Consider the following 19,134-nt stretch of genomic DNA (forward strand, 5'->3'; position numbering starts at 1 on the left):
ATTAAGTGTAAAATCAAATTTGTGGTTTTTAATAACTATAAACACAATTCATTTTGTATTGGTCTGACGTTTAAACGCTGTCAAACCTGGAAATAAGTGGACAGGCAGGATTTTTCAAGCCTGTGGTGACAGATTTTTCCACCACGTCAGGGATTCACTTCATCTCAAGGAATCTATGATGAACAACCCTGAATATATTAAAGCCAAATCATCTGCTTTCTTAATGAGCTGTAGCTAAATACCTCTACTTTACCACAGTGATCAAAAATCTGCTCAAACTAATTAAACTGAATTAAACAGATTGTCTTGTTTGATTTTTTTTTGATGCATTTTGCAGCTTCTCTCTTCTCTCCATTCTGTTTTCAGACCTCTTTTGGTCGGTCCATTATGGCGGTGGCTCTGACATTCCCCAAAAATGATCCCGCCCATACAAAATCTGACCAATCACGAAGCTTTAAACAATTTAGTGGGCTCGGTCTGGAAAACTGACCTTGACCCCAGCGAATCACATAGCTCGTGGGCGTGGATGATAATAGTTTGGTTGCGTTGAACATTAGTGATGAGAATTAGGGCTATTTGTAGAGATCCGGTTGTTATGGCTCGGCTCATTAAAAAGAGCCTGCTGTCTCGGCTCTCAAGTGGCCTATAAGGTCTCTTATGTTGCTTAAATCACTCTATTACCAATTATATCAGAAATTATATGTATAAAAAACAATTAAAGTAAAAATTATTCTACATGTCCATTTTTCACAAGGCTTTTTTAAAATTGGATGTCCCTGTTAGTATGCTTCGTACATTATGTACTTACAAGCTTAGTGCACAAACTTTTACAAGGTGGTGTCTCAATTCAAACCCTGTGCCTTGACACCTATAGGCAGCTATGCTCACATTTCACAACTGTTTGCTGATGTTCTTCTACATATTGTATACATTGTCATCCACTGCTTGACCCGGCCCACCATTTCCATCACTCCAGCTTTCCAGGTTCATTTTTTTGTCTATTATTAGTACACCAGCTAGAAAAAAAAATCAAGATTAAGGGTAAGTATAGACGCAGAAGTTGGCAAAACCAGGAGCAGGCTCCCTTCATTTACTTCAAAGAGTCGGCTCTAAGAGTCGGATCGTCCGATTCCTACACATCACTACTGGACGTTGCCCATCAACTTTTGCTACTAGATGAGCGTTCTGCAAAGCTAGTTAGCTCGTCATATACACACATTTTTAAGCATAATCTCCATGTTGCGTGGATCATTTATGTCGTTTGGAATCTAGTCTGGCATTTGAAGGCGCCAAAGCAAAGAAGAAAATTCCAGAAGTGACGACCAGACTCCATTTTCCGAGCTGCTGGCCTGGCTAACCAGCAATACGGCGGAGAGCTAGCAGGATACAGTGCTAGGCTAACTTTCCCTGCCAAGGGAACGAGAGATAAACTGTCGAAGTGACGATACTTTCGTTGACTACAAAAGACTCCCAGGTATGTTTTCGTGAACCAGTTTGCAGGTATATGTCACTGTGAGGGTGTGTTGCTTCGTATGTCTTCGCACAGCCTGGATTCCATCCACTGCAGTCATGTAACGTTAGCTGCAGGACCTCCACAGCTACCTCAGCTGATAGCCCACCATCGATGCTCTGCGAGCTAAGCTAACGCGCTAACGGGAGCCACATTCCTCAGCTACACTTAACGTTATCACTGTTTGATGGGAGCATGGAGCGTAGTTTCAGACCTGTTAGCTTGCCAGGGTCGTAATTTTAATATAACGGACAAATTACTAATGATCTGCTCGTGTCGTGTCAGAGGAGAGCAGCTGAGATGCAGAACTGATGATTGTGGTTTGTTATTGTTGTCATAGCGGTACTTTGACCCTGTGATTGCAGCATGCTGATGGTGGGAGGCAATGGACGGATGCACTAGAATGAGTGTGAAGGAGCTGTGTGAGACCGATGACCTGGCCACTGGTTTGGTGCTGGACCCTCTGCTGGGCTTCAGCACCCACAAAATGAACATAAGGTAATCTTCAATTCAAGGTGACACAAACACTGGATCTGAACAGCACGTTCACTGTAACTTTTACACGTTATCTTAAACGCTTAGTAGCATGCTGTGACACCCACACACATCCTTCAAGCGTCTAATACTCATACAGATAAGTCCAGCTGTTGTTTATCTTGTTTATGATTTGTGTAAACATAGTGGTTGCTGTGCATTGACAGCTCAAGGAACATGCTTGTAAAATACAAACACACCTGTCTGCTCCTTTTGGAGTCAGAGTTTTGTTTTCAGTTAGACCTGCATGCTTTTAGTCTGTTGCAAGCTGTATTGTTAGCATCTAATGCATGGAGGCTGCAAGCCATGCATATGCCATGCAACTTTAAAAAAAAAAAAAAAGAGGTAAATCATGGTTATCAAAGTCATTGCAGAGTACTTTTTCATATTAGAGTTTGTAAAACAAAATATGTCAGTTTGTGCAAATTAGAAATTAAAACCAAAACAATCATGTCTTCATTTGTAATGATACACATATGGTAAATAAAAAAAAAATGTGTGAAGTGTTAGGAGCATGTTGTCTGATTTAATTACCAAATTTGCAGATCCCTCACAGATGTCTTCTGTTTTTGTCCGCTTTTGCTCTTTCATGATTAAAAGTACATGCGAGCTCCCTGATGCTCCCTGCATTGCTCTTTTAAAATGACATTATCGTTTCTCTTTTCTTTAGTCCCCCGCCAGAGATCCGGCGATGGGGTAACCTCAAAGAGACGCTGCTGCGCTTTCAGCGTACGCATGACTTCAACTCCACATTCGAGGCGTTGACAGTGGGTGATCTGGCCGGTGACTACTTCAATGCTTTGGGGAGTCATCGACAGGAGCTCCTGAGGCAACATGTAAGCAGATGTTTTATCCTCAGAATGAGTGTTGATGTCGGGAACTGACACAGTTTTGACTTATTCAAACTTTTATTGTTGTAAAAACATAAATCATAAATCAATCATCAAAGAAAAAAGTTAGTAATTTAATCTAACCCCTTTCTGGTGTCTGTAGGTGTACCGCTACTTGAGTGCATTCCTGTTGGATAGCGGGGTCAAGATTGAGCCGTGTGACAGATACTCCTCAGAGACTAACGGAGCAAAGATAACTTCCACAAGGCACTGGTAATCACCCACAATCCTAACACTTCAAAAAAGGCAGCATGCATAAGAACTTAAAGTGTTTGGTTTCCTGAACTGTGCAAAAGTCAACACTGTGTGGCCTAATTTGTTTCTCTTTAGGTTTATTGGTGAGCGGGTGGAGGTCCTGCTGGGTTGCATAGCAGAGCTGAGCCCCACTGACAGCGCCGTGCTGAGGGCAGGAGTCAACGACTTCAGCGTGATGTATTCCACACGTAAGCGCTGCGCCCAGCTCTGGCTCGGGCCTGCAGCGTTCATTAACCATGGTGGGTTTGTTTGCATTTATGACTCACTCCTTCCCAGCACACACACACACACACACAAACACACACGTACCAATTTACAATTTTCACTGCTGATATGAGCTCTTGCGTAAATGTTGATAGGAACAATCTGTTGTCAGGTTGTCAACATAAGATAATCCATATACTAACATTCACCACACAATAACGGGGAAAGCGATCGCTCTAAAACTGACGGTTCTTTTATTACATGAACTCACACTACACCACCACGAAGCCTGAGTCATGATTTCTTTTGAGTAGAACGGAACTGTTACAACAGCACATTTAATTATAAATGGATGCAAAGATTTTTTTCATGCCTTGTGTGTCACCGTGTGATTAAGCCTGCTGCATCTTTGCGCAACCAAGCCTTAAAAAAAACAATGAATTAAAAAACCCAGGAGATGGCATCACTGTCACATACTAAAGCAGCATAATTTACTCAGATTTGATCGTAAAAAAAATCTCACACCTGGAAATGATTTTTGAATGTTTGCAAAATATTTTAAAAACAGAAATTTTATGCAAATTTATCAGCAGGTGGAAAGGTGTCAGGAACACAAGGTGCACAGATAGTGGCAATTGCAAAATTGCACATCATATGACCTTGCAGGGACAGCTGGCTTTGCCAAAAAGAAAAAAAAATACACTCGAACCAAATCCAGAGATGTGAGCATTTGAAACAATTTTATGATTATCTGTGACAGCTCGTAGTAAAATGAGTTGTTATTTGTGGAATTTCAGGGTTGATAAATGTAAATCTCCTTTCACCTCAGCCCTTCTCAGAGTGTGATTTGTTTTTTCTATAGCAGTAATTATATTACTTAAACATGTTGTCAATCTCCCAGATAAGCAGCTTGCCTCACACTGTTTAGCGAGTTGTACAAAGATTCAGTGAGATTGTGGTTAATTCTCAGGACCACGCAGAGGCCAGTTTCTGACAAGATCTCTTAATAGTGTTTGAGAGTTAATCAGCTTAGCCTTTGAGCCTTTTGCCAAATGAATTCAGCACAAGCCAGCTGATCAACAAAATGTAGAGTGCTGTATTCATCGCTGTGATTGATTATTCTTTAATAACTCCAAATGTTTTTCTCTTTCTCCTTTTCTTTCTTGGATGAAGACTGTAAACCAAACTGCAAGGTAATCAGCAGCATTGCTTTATCTTTGTTCTGCACTGATATGAAAGATTAAAGTGATGGATCTATTCTTTAAAAATTCTTGAATCTTATTTGTTTTATCTAACAGGATTTATCGTTCTGATATTTCTTCTTCTTTGCTTTTTGCTCTGCGTTACTGAATCCCTCGGGCCGACCCTTGTCTTTGTCTGTTTTTGCTTCCTTTTCATCCACCCCAGTTCCTCCCTAGTGAGAAGAATATTGCGTGTGTTGAAGTGATTCGGCCCATCTCACCTGGGGAGGAGATCACCTGTTACTATGGCGCCAGCTTTTTTGGGGAGGGCAATGAAATGTGTGAATGCCGCACCTGTGAGAAGTGAGTCCATCATCTGATCTGACGTGGATTTATGATGATTTTCTTCTTTTTTTTACTGAATATTTTTGCAAACGATTTTTTCTTTTAAAACCTTATTTTTAAATTTGAACTTTTTTTTTTTGAAGGAACGGAGAGGGTCACTTCAGACACAGAGGGAAGCAGCCTGAGTGTGAAGAAACAAAGGATCCCGTCGGCCAGAAGTACCGCCTGAGGGAGAGATACCTTCGTCATCACAGGGAGAAGGGCCACCTTCCTCCAAGGCCGTCAATACCAGGGCTTCACTCAGGTATCTTTAAAGGTAACTGCTGCTCTTTATTTGTATTCATCAAACCTAAAACAATACAAACACGCCTTACACTCAGTTGGCTCTCTCAAAATGCCCTTAGCGCCGCAGAAGTGGCTCAAATTATGAAACAATTTAACAGCAGTTATGTCAACATTAACAGCTTGTAATACTAAATGCTTGACGGTCTGCTCTGTGGTTGTTAAATGCACCGTTAAATTGAAGCCTTAGGACGACCAGTACGGCTCATTTGTTGATTTGTACATATTGTGCTACGATATTTCAAAACAGCGGTACGTCAAACTTAGAATTACAAAAAACCTTTACACAAACCTTTTTGTTTACATCAGATTTAAGATCTTGTTGATTGTATGACCTCACATATAGTTTGACATATTTAAAGCCTCATCAGTCTCACCACGGCTCCCTGTGCTCACATAAAAAGGTTATGATGCTTTGATGAACCTATCAGAGTGAAAAAACTCTGTTTCTGAAAACAGAACTCTCTCTGCTGTCAGAACCAAAACACGATCCGGCTCAGGCAGACAGTCAGCTCTTAATGACCAATTTGTCTCATTCTCTGGAAACAGATGGCATTGTTGAGCAGCTCTGTAATTAGTGTGAATGCTGTCATTAAAATAAGAGTTTGAAACATGATCTACAGCAACACTCGGAAGCAGAGTGTGCTGCTCCTTGGTGAGACAGACTTCAACATGAAACCCGAAAGTTTGATGATCACGTCGGTAAACAGTGTTAATGTTCTTTTATTGCTCATTAAACTCTGATCAAACAAAAGGTTCCAGCTGGATAAGAAGTAATAGGGCGACGTCTCTCTGGAAACGGTTCAGGAACATTATGACTACAAACCATAAAACCCCCACACACTGATTAAAATGGAGCTGATCTGTTTGTCTTTTTCTATCCGACACGTTTGCAGATCTAGAAAAAAAAAGTTAAAAACTCTGGACGATGATTGATTTTATGAGATCAGATGCCTAAACTGCAAAATACTACATTTGCACAAAAATACTCATCTTTTATCTGTTGTACCCTAAAAATCATTTGCCCTACTGCCCATGTTAATCTGTATGTTAAGCTTAAAGTGATACTCCGGGATGGAACAAGTTGGGTCCTATCACAAGGTTTAGGGCAGAAATTACCCCTACAGCAGTGTTTTTGTGCAGCAGAAGCCAAGAGCGCTCACACCAAACACCCCCCCCTGCTCCTCTGCCAGTTTCCTCTGCACTCAGACAAGCCCATATTTTACTTGACCAAAAACACAAATAAACGGACTCCCACCGAAAAAATCTGATACCGGTCTGCATTCACGCTTTATTTATAGAATTTTCAGAGCGTTACTTTCCCACAAAAACACAGCTAAATAAGGCTCTAGTTCCCATCGTGTCGTAAAACAGCGCTACCTCCGCTGCAGAGCCACAGCTGGCTACAAGGCGCTCGCCGCTTAGCGTATCAGTCCGCGCGTGGCGTGGCAGATATAAAGAAACACAGGTAGTCTGCCAGGACGAAGAGACACGATGAGAACCAGAGCCTTATTTAGCGGTGTTTTTGTGTGAAAGCAACGTGCTGAAAATTCTCTAAATAAAGCGTGAATGCAGACCGATATCAGATTTTTCTGTGGGAGTCCGTTTATTTGTGTTTTTGGTTAAGTAAAATATGGCCCCGTCTGAGTGCAGAGGAAACCGGCAGAGGAGCAGGGAGGGGGTGTTTGGTGCGAGCGCCCTGGGCTTCTGCTGCACAAAAACACTGTTGTAGGGGTAATTTCTGCCCTAAACCTTGTGATAGGACCCAACTTGTTTCATCCCGGAGTATCACTTTGAAGAGGAATTATCAATCCATGTCATCATAAAGATGTGCACGCATCTTGACCGCAGAAGCAGCGTTTAGCTCCTTCATTCAGACTAGTTCGCGTTTTTTAAACACTAAATTCAACCTGTTATCAGCATAAAATGTACAGTTGCTCTGTGATCAGTTTTTAGAAACAACACTATACAACAGAGGCAATGTCTATCAAGTTTTAACCGTCACAGAAAAAGTGGTGTTTTGGAATTAATAGCGACCATGCTAACTGTTGACTCTGAGCCACAGTATCAGTATCATCAAAATCTGCTCCCCCTGGTGGCTGGCTGCAGTTAGAAATCCGTCTCTCCAGTCATTCCAGATGGGCTGTGGTCAAACTTTGAAAATTAATACACCTCGTAGAAATGTTTCTCTCATCCGATTGTTGTGGTGTTTTCCTGATACCATTATTCAAGTTCTCTTTTTCTGAAGAGTATTGTTTTCTTTAGTTATACGAGGTTAAAAACAAGGTTTTACATCACGTTTAACAATGATTAACAGCTGCCTTTCTCGTGTATTTTTGGGGGGGATTGTAAAATATGTCGGGAGGTAGAGTCAAGAAGTGATTAGACTCTCAAAAGAAAAAAAATATATATTTTTGTCACCCGGCTCCACTCAGATTCTCCCAGAATCCCTAGCAATCTCTTCTGCACAGACTCTGGCTGCACAACTGCTTCAATGGCTGTGCCATGCTGTCCACTCTATATAGTGGAGCAGATAACTGTAAAATTTCAAGAGAATCGTTCAAATGGTGATGCAAGCATGAAATTTGGTACAGATACTCTCTGAGGGACACTCTTTTGAAATAAAACGTTAGACATGCCAAAATCCAAATGGCGGCCATTTTTAAAGATGGACGCCATTTCTATCAAACGATTCTTATTTCAAAAGTGCAAACGGTGATGCAAGCATGAAATTTGGTACAGATACTCTGTAAGGGACACTTTTTTGAAAAAAAACGTTAGACACGCCAAAATTCAAGATGGCGGCCATTTTAAAGATGGACGCCATTTCTATCAAACGATTCTTATTTCAAAAGTGCAAACGGTGATGCAAGCATGAAATTTGGTACAGATTCTCTCTAAGGGACACTCTTTTGAAATAAAATGGTAGAAACGCCAAAATTCAAGATGGCGGCCATTTTTCAGATGGACGCCATTTCTATCAGACGATTCTTATATCAAAAGTTCTAATGGTGATGCAAGCATGAAATTTGGTACAGATACTCTCTAAGAGACACTCTTTTGAAACAAAACGTTAGACACGACACCATTTCAAGATGGCTGCCATTTTCATAGATGGACGCCATTTCTATCAGACGATTCTTATTTCAAAAGTTCTAATGGTGATGCAAGCATAAAATTTGGTACAGATACTCTCTAAGGGACACTCTTTTGAAACAAAACGTTAGACACAACAAAATGTCAAGATGGCGGCCATTTTTAAAGATGGCTGCTGTTTTTATTGTATGCTCCTTTTTTCAATGGTTCTAATGGTGATGCAAGCTTAAAAGATGGCACAAATACTCCTTCTGAGCCACTCATTTGAACAAGGAATGTTCAAAATGGTAGTCATTTTTCAGGATAACCACCACCGTACTAGAAAACTGGTGTTAAGAGTGCTCGTGAGGTCCCTTTACAAGGAACCATTTACAGCCACTCGAAACTTCAAAACTGCAAGCCAAGAGTGTTTATTTGACTGTGTTTTGTCTAACTCCTTACCCTTGGCCTGTCCGAATTGGTTAAACCTGCCAGAACTGCCCCCTAACGGCATAGCTCACAGAGTTCATCAGAGTACACAAGCTCCCTTACCATAACAAGGTAACAGTCACAAGGGAGGCTTTGTTTTTTTTGTTTTTTTTTGCTTTTAATGCTTTCATATATATATATATATATATATATATATATATATATATATATATATATATATATATATATACTAGTGCTGGGCAAGTTAACGCGTTATTTTTACGTTAACCCGTCAATCTATTAACGCTCACATGCTTTTATTTTGTATGTCTGTTGCTGACCACGGTGGAACCGGAAGTGAAATTGGCGGAAAAACACAATGAGTAACCAAAATGTATATGTGTATCAGTCTGCGCGCACGGCGTGCCAGATATAAACAAACGCAGGTAGTCTGCCAGGACGAAGAGACACGATGAGAATTAGAGCCTTATTTAGCGGTGTAAGTAATGCGCTGAAAATTCTCTAAATAAAGCGTGAATGCAGACCGATATCAGCGTTTTTTGGTGGGAGTCAGTTTATTTGTGTTTTTCGTTAAGTAAATTATGGCCCCGTCTGAGTGTAGAGGAAACTATACTATATATATAAATATATACACACACACACACACACATATATATATATATATATATATATGTATATATATATATATATATATATATATATATATATATATATATATATATATATATATATATATATATATATGTTTTTTTTAAAGAGCAAGAGAGAGAGAGGAACAGAGAGACACAGAAAGAAAAAAAAGATAACTACACAAAGACTGAGCCATACCAAAGACTCAAGCTGGCTCCTTACTCTTCTATTCACACTTGCAGCTGCACAGTGCTGTGCAGGTGAACCCCAACATGAAACATTTGCACCTTCCAACTTAGGCTGTTTGATTAAAAAAAAAAAAAAAATTCCCATAATAAAAATAAGTGCCTGTATTTTAATTCTCTTACCTCTGTAGCATAAAACATATATCATTTTTTCAGGTTATTATTATTTTTCTTCATAAAATTATTTTAATAGTAATGACAATTATTATTATTATTTAACGTCTTTTAATGTATTCTTTTTAGCATTCATGTAATTATTGCTTTTACCATTAAATTATTAGTATTGTCATTATTATTAATGTTCTTGAAAACAGAGCTTTTAAAACAAAATGGTGGCCATCTTGAAAAATGTCGGCAATCTTCAATTTTTGTATGACTAGCACAGTTTTTGTGTTCCTCAAAGAGTAGTTGTGCCAAATTTTACATTTGCATCACCGTTTGAGTTTGAGTTGGAATAATGAGTGTTCAACTAAAATGGCAGCAATCTTGAATAAAATGGCCCCCATCATGAAAAATGGTCACCAATTTGTATTTTGGCGTGTCTAAATTGATTTTTCATGAGTGTTAGAGAGTGTATGTGCAAAAACTCATGCTCACATCACCAATAGAAATATGTTAAAATAACAAGTGTTCAACAAAATGGCGGCCATCTTTAAAAATGGCCGCCAATTTATTTTGGCATGTCTAACATTTTGTTTCAAAAGAGTGTCTCTTAGAGAGTATCTGAACCAAATTTCATGCTTGCATCACCATTTGAACTTTTGAAATAAGAATCGTCTGATAGAAATGGCGTCCATCTGAAAAAATGGCCGCCATCTTGACATTTTGTTGTGTCTAACGTTTTGTTTCAAAAGAGTGTCCCTTAGAGAGTATCTGAACCAAATTTCATGCTTGCATCACCATTTGAACTTTTGAAATAAGAATCGTCTGATAGAAATGGCGTCCATCTGAAAAAATGGCCGCCATCTTGACATTTTGTTGTGTCTAACGTTTTGTTTCAAAAGAGTGTCCCTTAGAGAGTATCTGAACCAAATTTCATGCTTGCATCACCATTTGAACTTTTGAAATAAGAATCGTCTGATAGAAATGGCGTCCATCTGAAAAAATGGCCGCCATCTTGAATTTTGGCGTGTCTAATGTTTTGTTTCAAAGGAGTGTCCCTTAGAGAGTGTCTGTACCAAATTTCATGCTTGCATCACCATTTGAACTTTTAAAATAAGAATCGTCTGATAGAAATGGCGTCCATCTGAAAAAATGGCCGCCATCTTGAATTTTGGCGTGTCTAACGTTTTATTTCAAAAGAGTGTCCCTTAGAGAGTGTCTGTACCAAATTTCATGCTTGCATCACCATTTGAACTTTTGAAATAAGAATCGTCTGATAGAAATGGCGTCCATCTGAAAAAATGGCCGCCATCTTGAATTTTGGCGTGTCTAACGTTTTATTTCAAAAGAGTGTCCCTTAGAGAGTATCTGTACCAAATTTCATGCTTGCATCATCATGTGAACGATTTTTTCACTTATCTGCTCCACTAATATACAGTCTATGGGATTAACAGCTGAGAGTCGCAAGTTAGCAGGGTCACACTTTACACTGAAACACCAGCAACATCAGCGGGTAAATAATCAGCTCTGGACTCAGCAGTCTGTGTGCTTTGTTTTTTTGGTCTGGGAGGGTTTCTGATTTATTGACGCATATTTACATCATGGTCTGTCACAGTCTGGTAAGTGTCCACGGATAATGCAGTCATGAGCATAGAGTAACAGTTGTGTTTTTAAACTCTTCCCTGAGGTACACATGGATTTCTCCACCAAAAATGTCTGTCCACCTGATATTTGTCCACTTGCTGATCTCTTCTGTCCACTCACTGCTATTTCACAAACCTGGGAGCCGTTCACCATCCGTATAAGTGAAGACATTTAGTTTAAAAATGCGTTTTAGGTGGTTAACTCCTCCACGTCAGTTGACAAACCATTATACTCTGCAGTGCTTCTGCACCCAAGTTGCGCACGCATCCGGCGTAGTTGATAAACAAATAATCCCTCTATCATCTCAGATTTTCATGCAAACAAAGACTCATTAGAGTTTCTTGAAGCTTTTGGTTGAAACTCATCAGATGTACATCATAGACAGTGTTTTGTCTTTTGTCCCACAACAGGGTTTCGAAATCTAAGCATGATTTACATGAGCTGTTTTTTTTTTAATAAGACGCTTGGTCTCTTTAATCTCTCCTTTCTTTGTTTTTGTCTCTTCCCCACAGCCATCCCCTCCAGGAATTCCTTCACCCAGCAGATGAGGAGAAACGCCTTGAAGAACAGGAAACTCAATCAAACGAAGAAGTGGAGACGACAGAAGCACAGACGAACAGGCAAGCGTCCACTGACATCCTCCGCTGTCAAACAGCACCGGGCCGTTCCGCTTCTGTCTCAAGTTACTCTGAAGGAGCTGAGGGTCAGAGTGCGGCGCCACTCGGTGGATTTCTTACTCAGCTGTAAGGATCCGAAAAGCAAAGAGAGAGTCTTGCTTCAGCAGCTGGAGGAAGTGGAGACAAATCAGAGCGGGTTGAACCTGAAGCCTTTCACTCTTCATTCGTCCATGCCAGCCCAACACAAAAGCAGAGCTGCAGTTAATGGCTCAGGCCTTAAAAGGAAGTCTGTCACCGTGGTGAATAGGCAGGCAGTTCACCAGAGGACCTCTTCAAGAACAAGAAGCATGGTTCAGTCCACGGCAACACATCAAACAGGGCGCAGTAACACAGGGGAGGAGACGGCTGTTTGTCAGCCTGACGGAGGCAACAAAAGCTGCAGTGCAATAAAACAAGAGGTGGAAAAAGCAATCACAGAGAGTCAAAGCAACAAGAGCGGCAGCAACAAGTCCTGTAACACTGACACAGCTGCTGAGCAGACAGAGCACAGGACCATCAGAGCTTCATTAGAAGTTCATCAAGACGCCACAGACGGAGTAAAGAAACCTGCAGACAATCCACAGATATCTCTGAAGCAATACCTGACAGTCAGCATCACAAGGTTGTCCTTACAGCAGAGTTTAGACGCACACAGCACTCCTCCAGTCAGGAAAGACGGAGCGGAGCTGAGAGGGAGGAGCAACAAGCGGCCCAGACCAGCACCTCTGTCAGTGCAGGCTAAAGGAAGAGCGTCCAGGACTCAGCAAAAGCTCCAAGAAAGTCCTGAGGTTCATTCAGCCGAGGGCAACAGAGGGGTGAGGGAAATGTTTTTCAAGGCTGTTGATAAAGTGAATTTAAGGAAGCGACCCGCAGGAGAATCTGTGGCTGATTTATCCCACAGCCAGAAAGGAGAGAACGATAACGTCATCGAAATACAGACGGTGTCAGAAGTGAAAGGTGTCATTCAGAAGGAGCAGCAGGACACAGTGAAACGCAGAGCTGAGGCGCAGAAAGAGAAGAAGAGTGACGAACCTGCAAAGCTTGAGGAGAAGGTGAAAGAGTCAGAATTTAGAAAAGTGTCCAGTGAGAAACAGAATAAGGTGCAGTGTGACAGAAAAGAAGCGGAAGAGGGGCTGGGTGATCAAATGTCAAAGAGTGTGAGTCAACAACCAGGGTACAAGCAGAGAGAAGATGTGGTCATAAAGCAGGCAAAGGTCCTGCTCTCTGATATTTTAAGGAAAGATAAAACCTTTATAGACGAAAGATTGCAGGGAGACCTCGTAGAGAGGGTGTTTCTGACCTCTGCCTCCACAGCGATGCTACGGGCTGAGGATGAAGAGGCTGAAATTAACGGAGGCAGGTACCAGTCTACAGTGAGGAGAAAGATCAGGAGACGCCGAAGGATGAAGCCAAGAGCAGGGAAAAGAGTCGGGAATAAGGGCCCCAAGGGGCTCTTTAGCAAAGATGTTTTAGCCTCCATAAAGACGGAGTTAAATGAGGAATCTTTGTCCCTTCAATCGCATCCGAACCTGCTGTCCACCTGCCCGAACGCACTACCTCACAAGTCGCTAGTATCAGCAAAAGCCACGACCAATCTGCGCTCCGCCACCAACCCACAGGCACACATTCAGTCCAACATACCTCTGAAGAAACGAACATTTCGCAGCTCTGTGGAAATAGACTCTGAACAAGGTTTGAATTCTACCTCAAAGGAAGTCGCAGAGGTAAATTCATCTGCCGAGCTGAGTCAGGATGTCACCGCGTGCTCAGAGGACAGAAGCAAACCCAAGAGGAACTTTAAAAAGAGAGTAAGAAAGACAGAAATCCAGAAGCTAACCCCGAAAAGAATCACAACCTTTAACAGGGTGCTGCGCTCCCGTGGGAACGATCAGCGCAGCCATCTGAGACGAGCTCGGAGATGTAAATTAGAGAGGCAAGATGAGGTTGACATTGACAAGGCTCAGGCGGCAGAGAGTGATGAGCTTGCAGAAGGCAAACAAGCTGAAGATGGTGCTAAAAGCCCTGGGCTGTGTGGCAAAACGGCGAATAAATCCCAAAATCAGGATGAGGTGGAGAAGTTTTCTAGTTCAGAGGACATAAAGCCAGACCTCAACTTTAAGATTCGATTTAAGAGGAGGAAAGGAAGAGTATGGGAGATGCAGGGAACAGGATTTGGTAATTTGGCTTTGAAAACAGAGGCAGGGGATGAGTTAGTGAGCTGTGATCCCTTTAAGGCAATCATGGATTCTGTGTCGATCCTGAACATGGAGATGGAGGCAGCTCAGGCTCATGTGCAGGCTAGCAAGAGGTCTAAGAGCAGATTGCATCGTTTGAAAAGAAGAGGTGAAAAGATAAGTGTACAGAAACCAGAGACAGCCTGTGAGGATGCAAAATCAGAGAAAGATGTTGATAAAAATGTTAGTGTAGCTGCTGAGGGTGTAGTTAAAGACCGGCTCGATGGGGAACTTCCAAACGGGGTCAAGCTCCTGACAGAGAAAAACCTGAGTCCTCATAGTGACGGGTTATCAGCTTTAGGGCAAGCAACAAAAACTGAGGATCGTCTTCAGAGGAATTGCTGCTTGTTTGAAACGGGGTCACAGCAGAAGCCGCAGCCTGAACTGGACTTTAACGGTCTTCCATTGCCAGTGCTCAAGTTACGCAGAAAGACCGAGGATATCTGGGAGGTGGACAGCAAAGAGGAGCCGAAACAAACTCAGCTCAAAGAGGAGCCCAAAGTTAAGGAAGAAATGACAGGGCCCACTTTAGGGAAACAAAAGAGAGGGTGTCCTGATGTGGGGAAGCTCAAAGAAGAGCCCCCGTCTGTGCAAGGCCCCATCTGCACCTCAGCACCCCCAAAAACAGAGCCCCCACCATTTTCCCTGTCCCTGTCACCGCTGTCTCTGTCTTCCCCGCTTAATGAAAATAAAACTGACGCTAGACTCTCAGCTGCAAACACCATCGCTGACAGGCCAGAGTTGAACAGTGGAGGAAGGAAACAGAGGTACAAAATGGAGAGAGCGCACAAATGTGGGCCTGTAGAAACACCCACCCCCTGTCTTAGTCACACTCTCCAACAAATTGACAACAGTCTCTCTCGACTCTCCGAGGGCTTGTGTTCATCTCAGACTTTAGAAAAGCCAACAGCCTGCTCCAACGCTTCCAATTCAGTCATTCAGCCCCCAGCCTCTCAGTCGCCTCCATTCACAACTGCAGATTCGATGCTTTCCTCCGAGCCCAGCTTCTCCAACTGCTGCGACGATATTCTCGACTTTCAGTGTCTGAACTTTGAAGGGTATTATCAGCCGCAGAATATACTTCCATCATCCCCTTCTGATCTCTGTTCACTTGATCCACCGACAGATCCTTTCAGCAGCCCTCTGTCTCACAGCCCACCTGATACTTGGACCACTGAAACGCCGTACCTTGGCCCTCCTAGTCCAGGAAATAACTTCACCAGTGAGGACCTGCAGTTTTTTCCAGGTCTCATCTCTTCCAAGAATGACTCAGTTTCTCTGGAATGTGAAGCAAAGGACACCTCCAAAGACCGAATCCAACCCAACCCTGGTTACAGTTGTTCAGCTGTCAGTGGCGCTGACTTGACCATCAAAGACCGAGTTATAAGTAAGAATCCGGGAATGAGGACGTCCAGAGACGAGCTCAGAAACCAGCCCATGTCTATGGTCAACAAGCCTCGATCGTTTGGTGCAACATCATCTTCTGTTACATCCCAAAGTCCTGTTACGATGACCCAGTCCTCCATGAACAGAGCGGGCGCCTGTCAACCCAAAGCCCAGTCTAACCTCAGAACCCAGGGTCCTTTCCATCGTATGTCCATTCCCAACAAATCCCAAACATTTCACAGAAGCCAGCTTCACACCGCTCGAGGAGTACCCCAGGGCAGCGCCACAAAATCCGTCCCGTCATCTCAAATGTCCAACAAATTCCTGTCACCTCAACTTTTCACTGTGAAAACTCCCAACCCTCCTGACAACCCCATGAAGTACGAGAAAACTCCCACAGTTATCCACAGGGTGATGAAGTTCCAAGGAGGGGACCAGACTCAGAGCCTGTACAGCGCACCGTGTAAAGACACTATGGCGGCTGCTGGCAGCTCCAATGTTTCATCCAGGACACTCGGTGCAAAGCCAGGTGCTTATGAACGGACCCACCAGAGTCACAAACTGGGTGCAGACAGTTACCAAAAAGCCACCGCTTCTGTTCAAGGGTTTGGAAAGGACATCCTGCAACTGGCCTCCTCGAGTAACCCCAGCAGGTCTAACATTCACTATAACAAACCCAGCTCCTCTTTTCCTCAGTCCTTCAGCAAAAATAAGACAGTGTCTGAAAAACATGAAAGTGTTGAGACCAACATGCCGTACAAAAACCTTTCAACGCTGCCGAGACCTTTCTTCTTCCCCAGTAAGACGCCCGAGAGTTACTCAACAACACAGGACAAAAGTCTGAAACAGGAAAAGTCCTCAGCCTCAGAAAAACACCAGCCATGTTACACCCAGCAAGACCCTTTTGACTTTAGCTTTGGCTCCTCTCTGTCGCCCATGTCCCAGCACAGCAGCCCCCAAGTGGTCCACACAACACCTCCTGGTACACCAGCACCAGCAACCAAGAGTCAGCCCTCCACCTCCTCAGCCTCCTTCCCTTACGGCTACCAAGGTCCTCCTTACGTGCTGAACTTCAGTGGAGACCATTCTTTGACCCTGGGTCTCAGGGATGGAGCTGAGGGTTACCAAGGCTCCACAAACTACACCTACCATTGCCTGATGGAGCCTTCAGGCACCCAAGGGCGGCTCGTTCTTGAACCCTGCGGACCCCAGCTTTCTAACCCGGCCTCTTTTTCGTTGAGTGGCTTTTCGGGGCTCAAGGGGCAGGACGAGCACTGCAGGAAGGACATGCAGCAGCAGAGCCAGCCCGGGGACCACCAAGGCGCACCACACTATGGACCTGTTACAACGTCTCACTCCATGGGTGCCACCAAACCCAAGAGAGTGAGGTTAGTGGTGACGGACGGCACAGTAGACTTAGATCTCCAGTACTCGGATTAATTTATACCCACCGGAGCGCTGGAGAGCATCTGGATGTTTTGCTCCGAGGTGGTGAAACAAGATGTTTTGTAAAAACTGTAATTCATAGTCTACCAGTTATTAATGCAGCCCGCTGACTGACATTTTTCTAAACCATTGTTTTGATGAACTGTTTGAATTGTACAGGGTTTTAACAGCAGCAGGCTGATCAGCTTGTTTTACCTACTGTATGATTTTTAAAAATGAGGTATCCACTACAATTTGCTGACAAAACCAAATTTCAAACAGAAAGCATTAATTCATATGGAGTTTGAGCTCAAACATGGAAAGCCCTCTTCCTGTACTGTAACATAACTGTATGAGTTTTTCTATCACATGTATTGAAGTAGAAACAGGAGCGCCATCACTGGTTGCTGGTACTTGTACGAGTTGGTTTTAAAAAGGCAGCTTTGTGCCTCGGTCTTTGATATGTTCTTGTGACTTTTTGAAGCACCTGTTGAACCAGTTCACCCCCCCCACTTTTATACTCACAATAAGCTTTTTTTTTCCTTCTTCACTTTTTTGTGTGCGAGTGTGTGCATGCATTTGGTGGGCAGGTGTTAAGGGATCAAAGTAAAGTGTGTGTTGTCGTACCTGATTGTGACTGTTGCTCTACAAAAATGTAATAAGGTCATTAGTCGGTAGTGCATAAATGAGCGGTTTGTGCATGTACAGTGTACAGTAAGATAATTCCCTGACCTGGAACAATATATATATAAATATATTTAAGGATGACTCTCCTGACTGAAGATGTGTCACATGATTAGAGAAACAGAATGATGCTTGTGCCAGTTGTTTCATGAATTTAGAGATGGTACAATATGAGTTCTTTGTGTGAGAGTCCTCCTCAAAACATTTAGATATTGTTACATCTATTTAAGTGACAATCTTATTACAGAGTGACTCACTTCTTTCATTCACATGTTCATGTTTCTACAGACAGATCTGAAGGATACGTTGTTCATATTCAATAGCTACTGTTGTTCTGTTGTTGCTGATGGAGCTCCATGTTCATAGGTGTTTATACTGTAAGCAGAGTTATTTGCTGTCCATTGTGGAAGTCACGCGAGTATTCCCCTCATGTCACAACGTACTGTATGTTGAACCCATTGACATCACTGGGCAGGAGTGTTCGATGTGACTGCACAGCCTTACATTATTATCATTATATTATACTGTCATGATATGAAAAGGCCAATTATTTATTTTAATATCCTCATCCTTGAAATGGTGCTTTAATGTAATTTATATTTCACATTGATTGTTCAAACAATGAAATGTTTTTTATTATTATTTAATGGGACAAAGTACTGAAGTGAATATTTACACCAAGTATTTAATTTCAAAGAATTTGACATTGTATTCAGTTTTTCTGTTGTTACAGGTTAAACTTTCTGTCGTTTTTCTAATTGGCAGTTAGTCTTACTGAAAATCTACTGTAGAAATGTATAAATGTAGCCTATAAATCATTAAAGACACTTAATTCTTTTGTATATTTTCTGTCTTTTTTGCACATACAATGGCACACAGTCATGTTTGCCCAAAATAATATAAAACGTGTATCATCAACCATGAAACCACTGGTTCTTAATCATTTCTAGCATCACGTTGGCCCTGTATGAGCAAAACACTAATAACACATCTGTTTTTAGTTTAACATATACTTAATTGGGTTATTGTATTGAGCATTTGTTCTTAAAAAGCCAAAAAATAACATCTGTAGATTACAGTTTGACCAACGAGTGTCCAAAATACCTCAGAAATTTTACTATTTTGGGAAAACAGCTTAAAATCCTAAATCTAAAAAAACAGCCAAAGATTTGTGCATGAAACATAAATAAAAGTACTTGTTTTTATTAGGTAGGAAAATCCTCCTCAGTTTATAATCAGAGGTTTATTCGAAATTAAACTTAAGTGTGTGGACATAAAGTTTATGGCCCGCTGGGATCACTCAGATAAACTTCTCTTATTCTGTATGTTCATTAATTTAAAC

General features: G+C 42.0%; 1 protein-coding gene across 1 annotated transcript; it reads left to right on the top strand.

Annotated features, from left to right (window-relative positions):
- The first annotated feature begins 1,127 nt into the window (after nt 1–1,127).
- Nucleotides 1,128–18,316, top strand: kmt5c (lysine methyltransferase 5C). Its single transcript, XM_074696225.1, has 9 exons — nt 1,128–1,474; nt 1,876–2,008; nt 2,715–2,880; nt 3,038–3,147; nt 3,265–3,428; nt 4,567–4,586; nt 4,801–4,937; nt 5,063–5,235; nt 11,920–18,316. Exons 2-9 carry the CDS (start codon nt 1,896–1,898, stop codon nt 17,121–17,123), a joined length of 6,087 nt encoding a protein of 2,028 aa, XP_074552326.1. The 5' UTR covers nt 1,128–1,474; nt 1,876–1,895; the 3' UTR covers nt 17,124–18,316.
- The last annotated feature ends 818 nt before the right edge of the window (nt 18,317–19,134 follow it).

The sequence above is a fragment of the Halichoeres trimaculatus genome, unplaced genomic scaffold (assembly GCF_033239565.1).
Source record: "Halichoeres trimaculatus isolate MK-OKI-2021-1 unplaced genomic scaffold, fHalTri1.1 fHalTri1_scaffold_20, whole genome shotgun sequence".
Classification (NCBI taxonomy): Eukaryota; Metazoa; Chordata; class Actinopteri; order Labriformes; family Labridae; genus Halichoeres; species Halichoeres trimaculatus.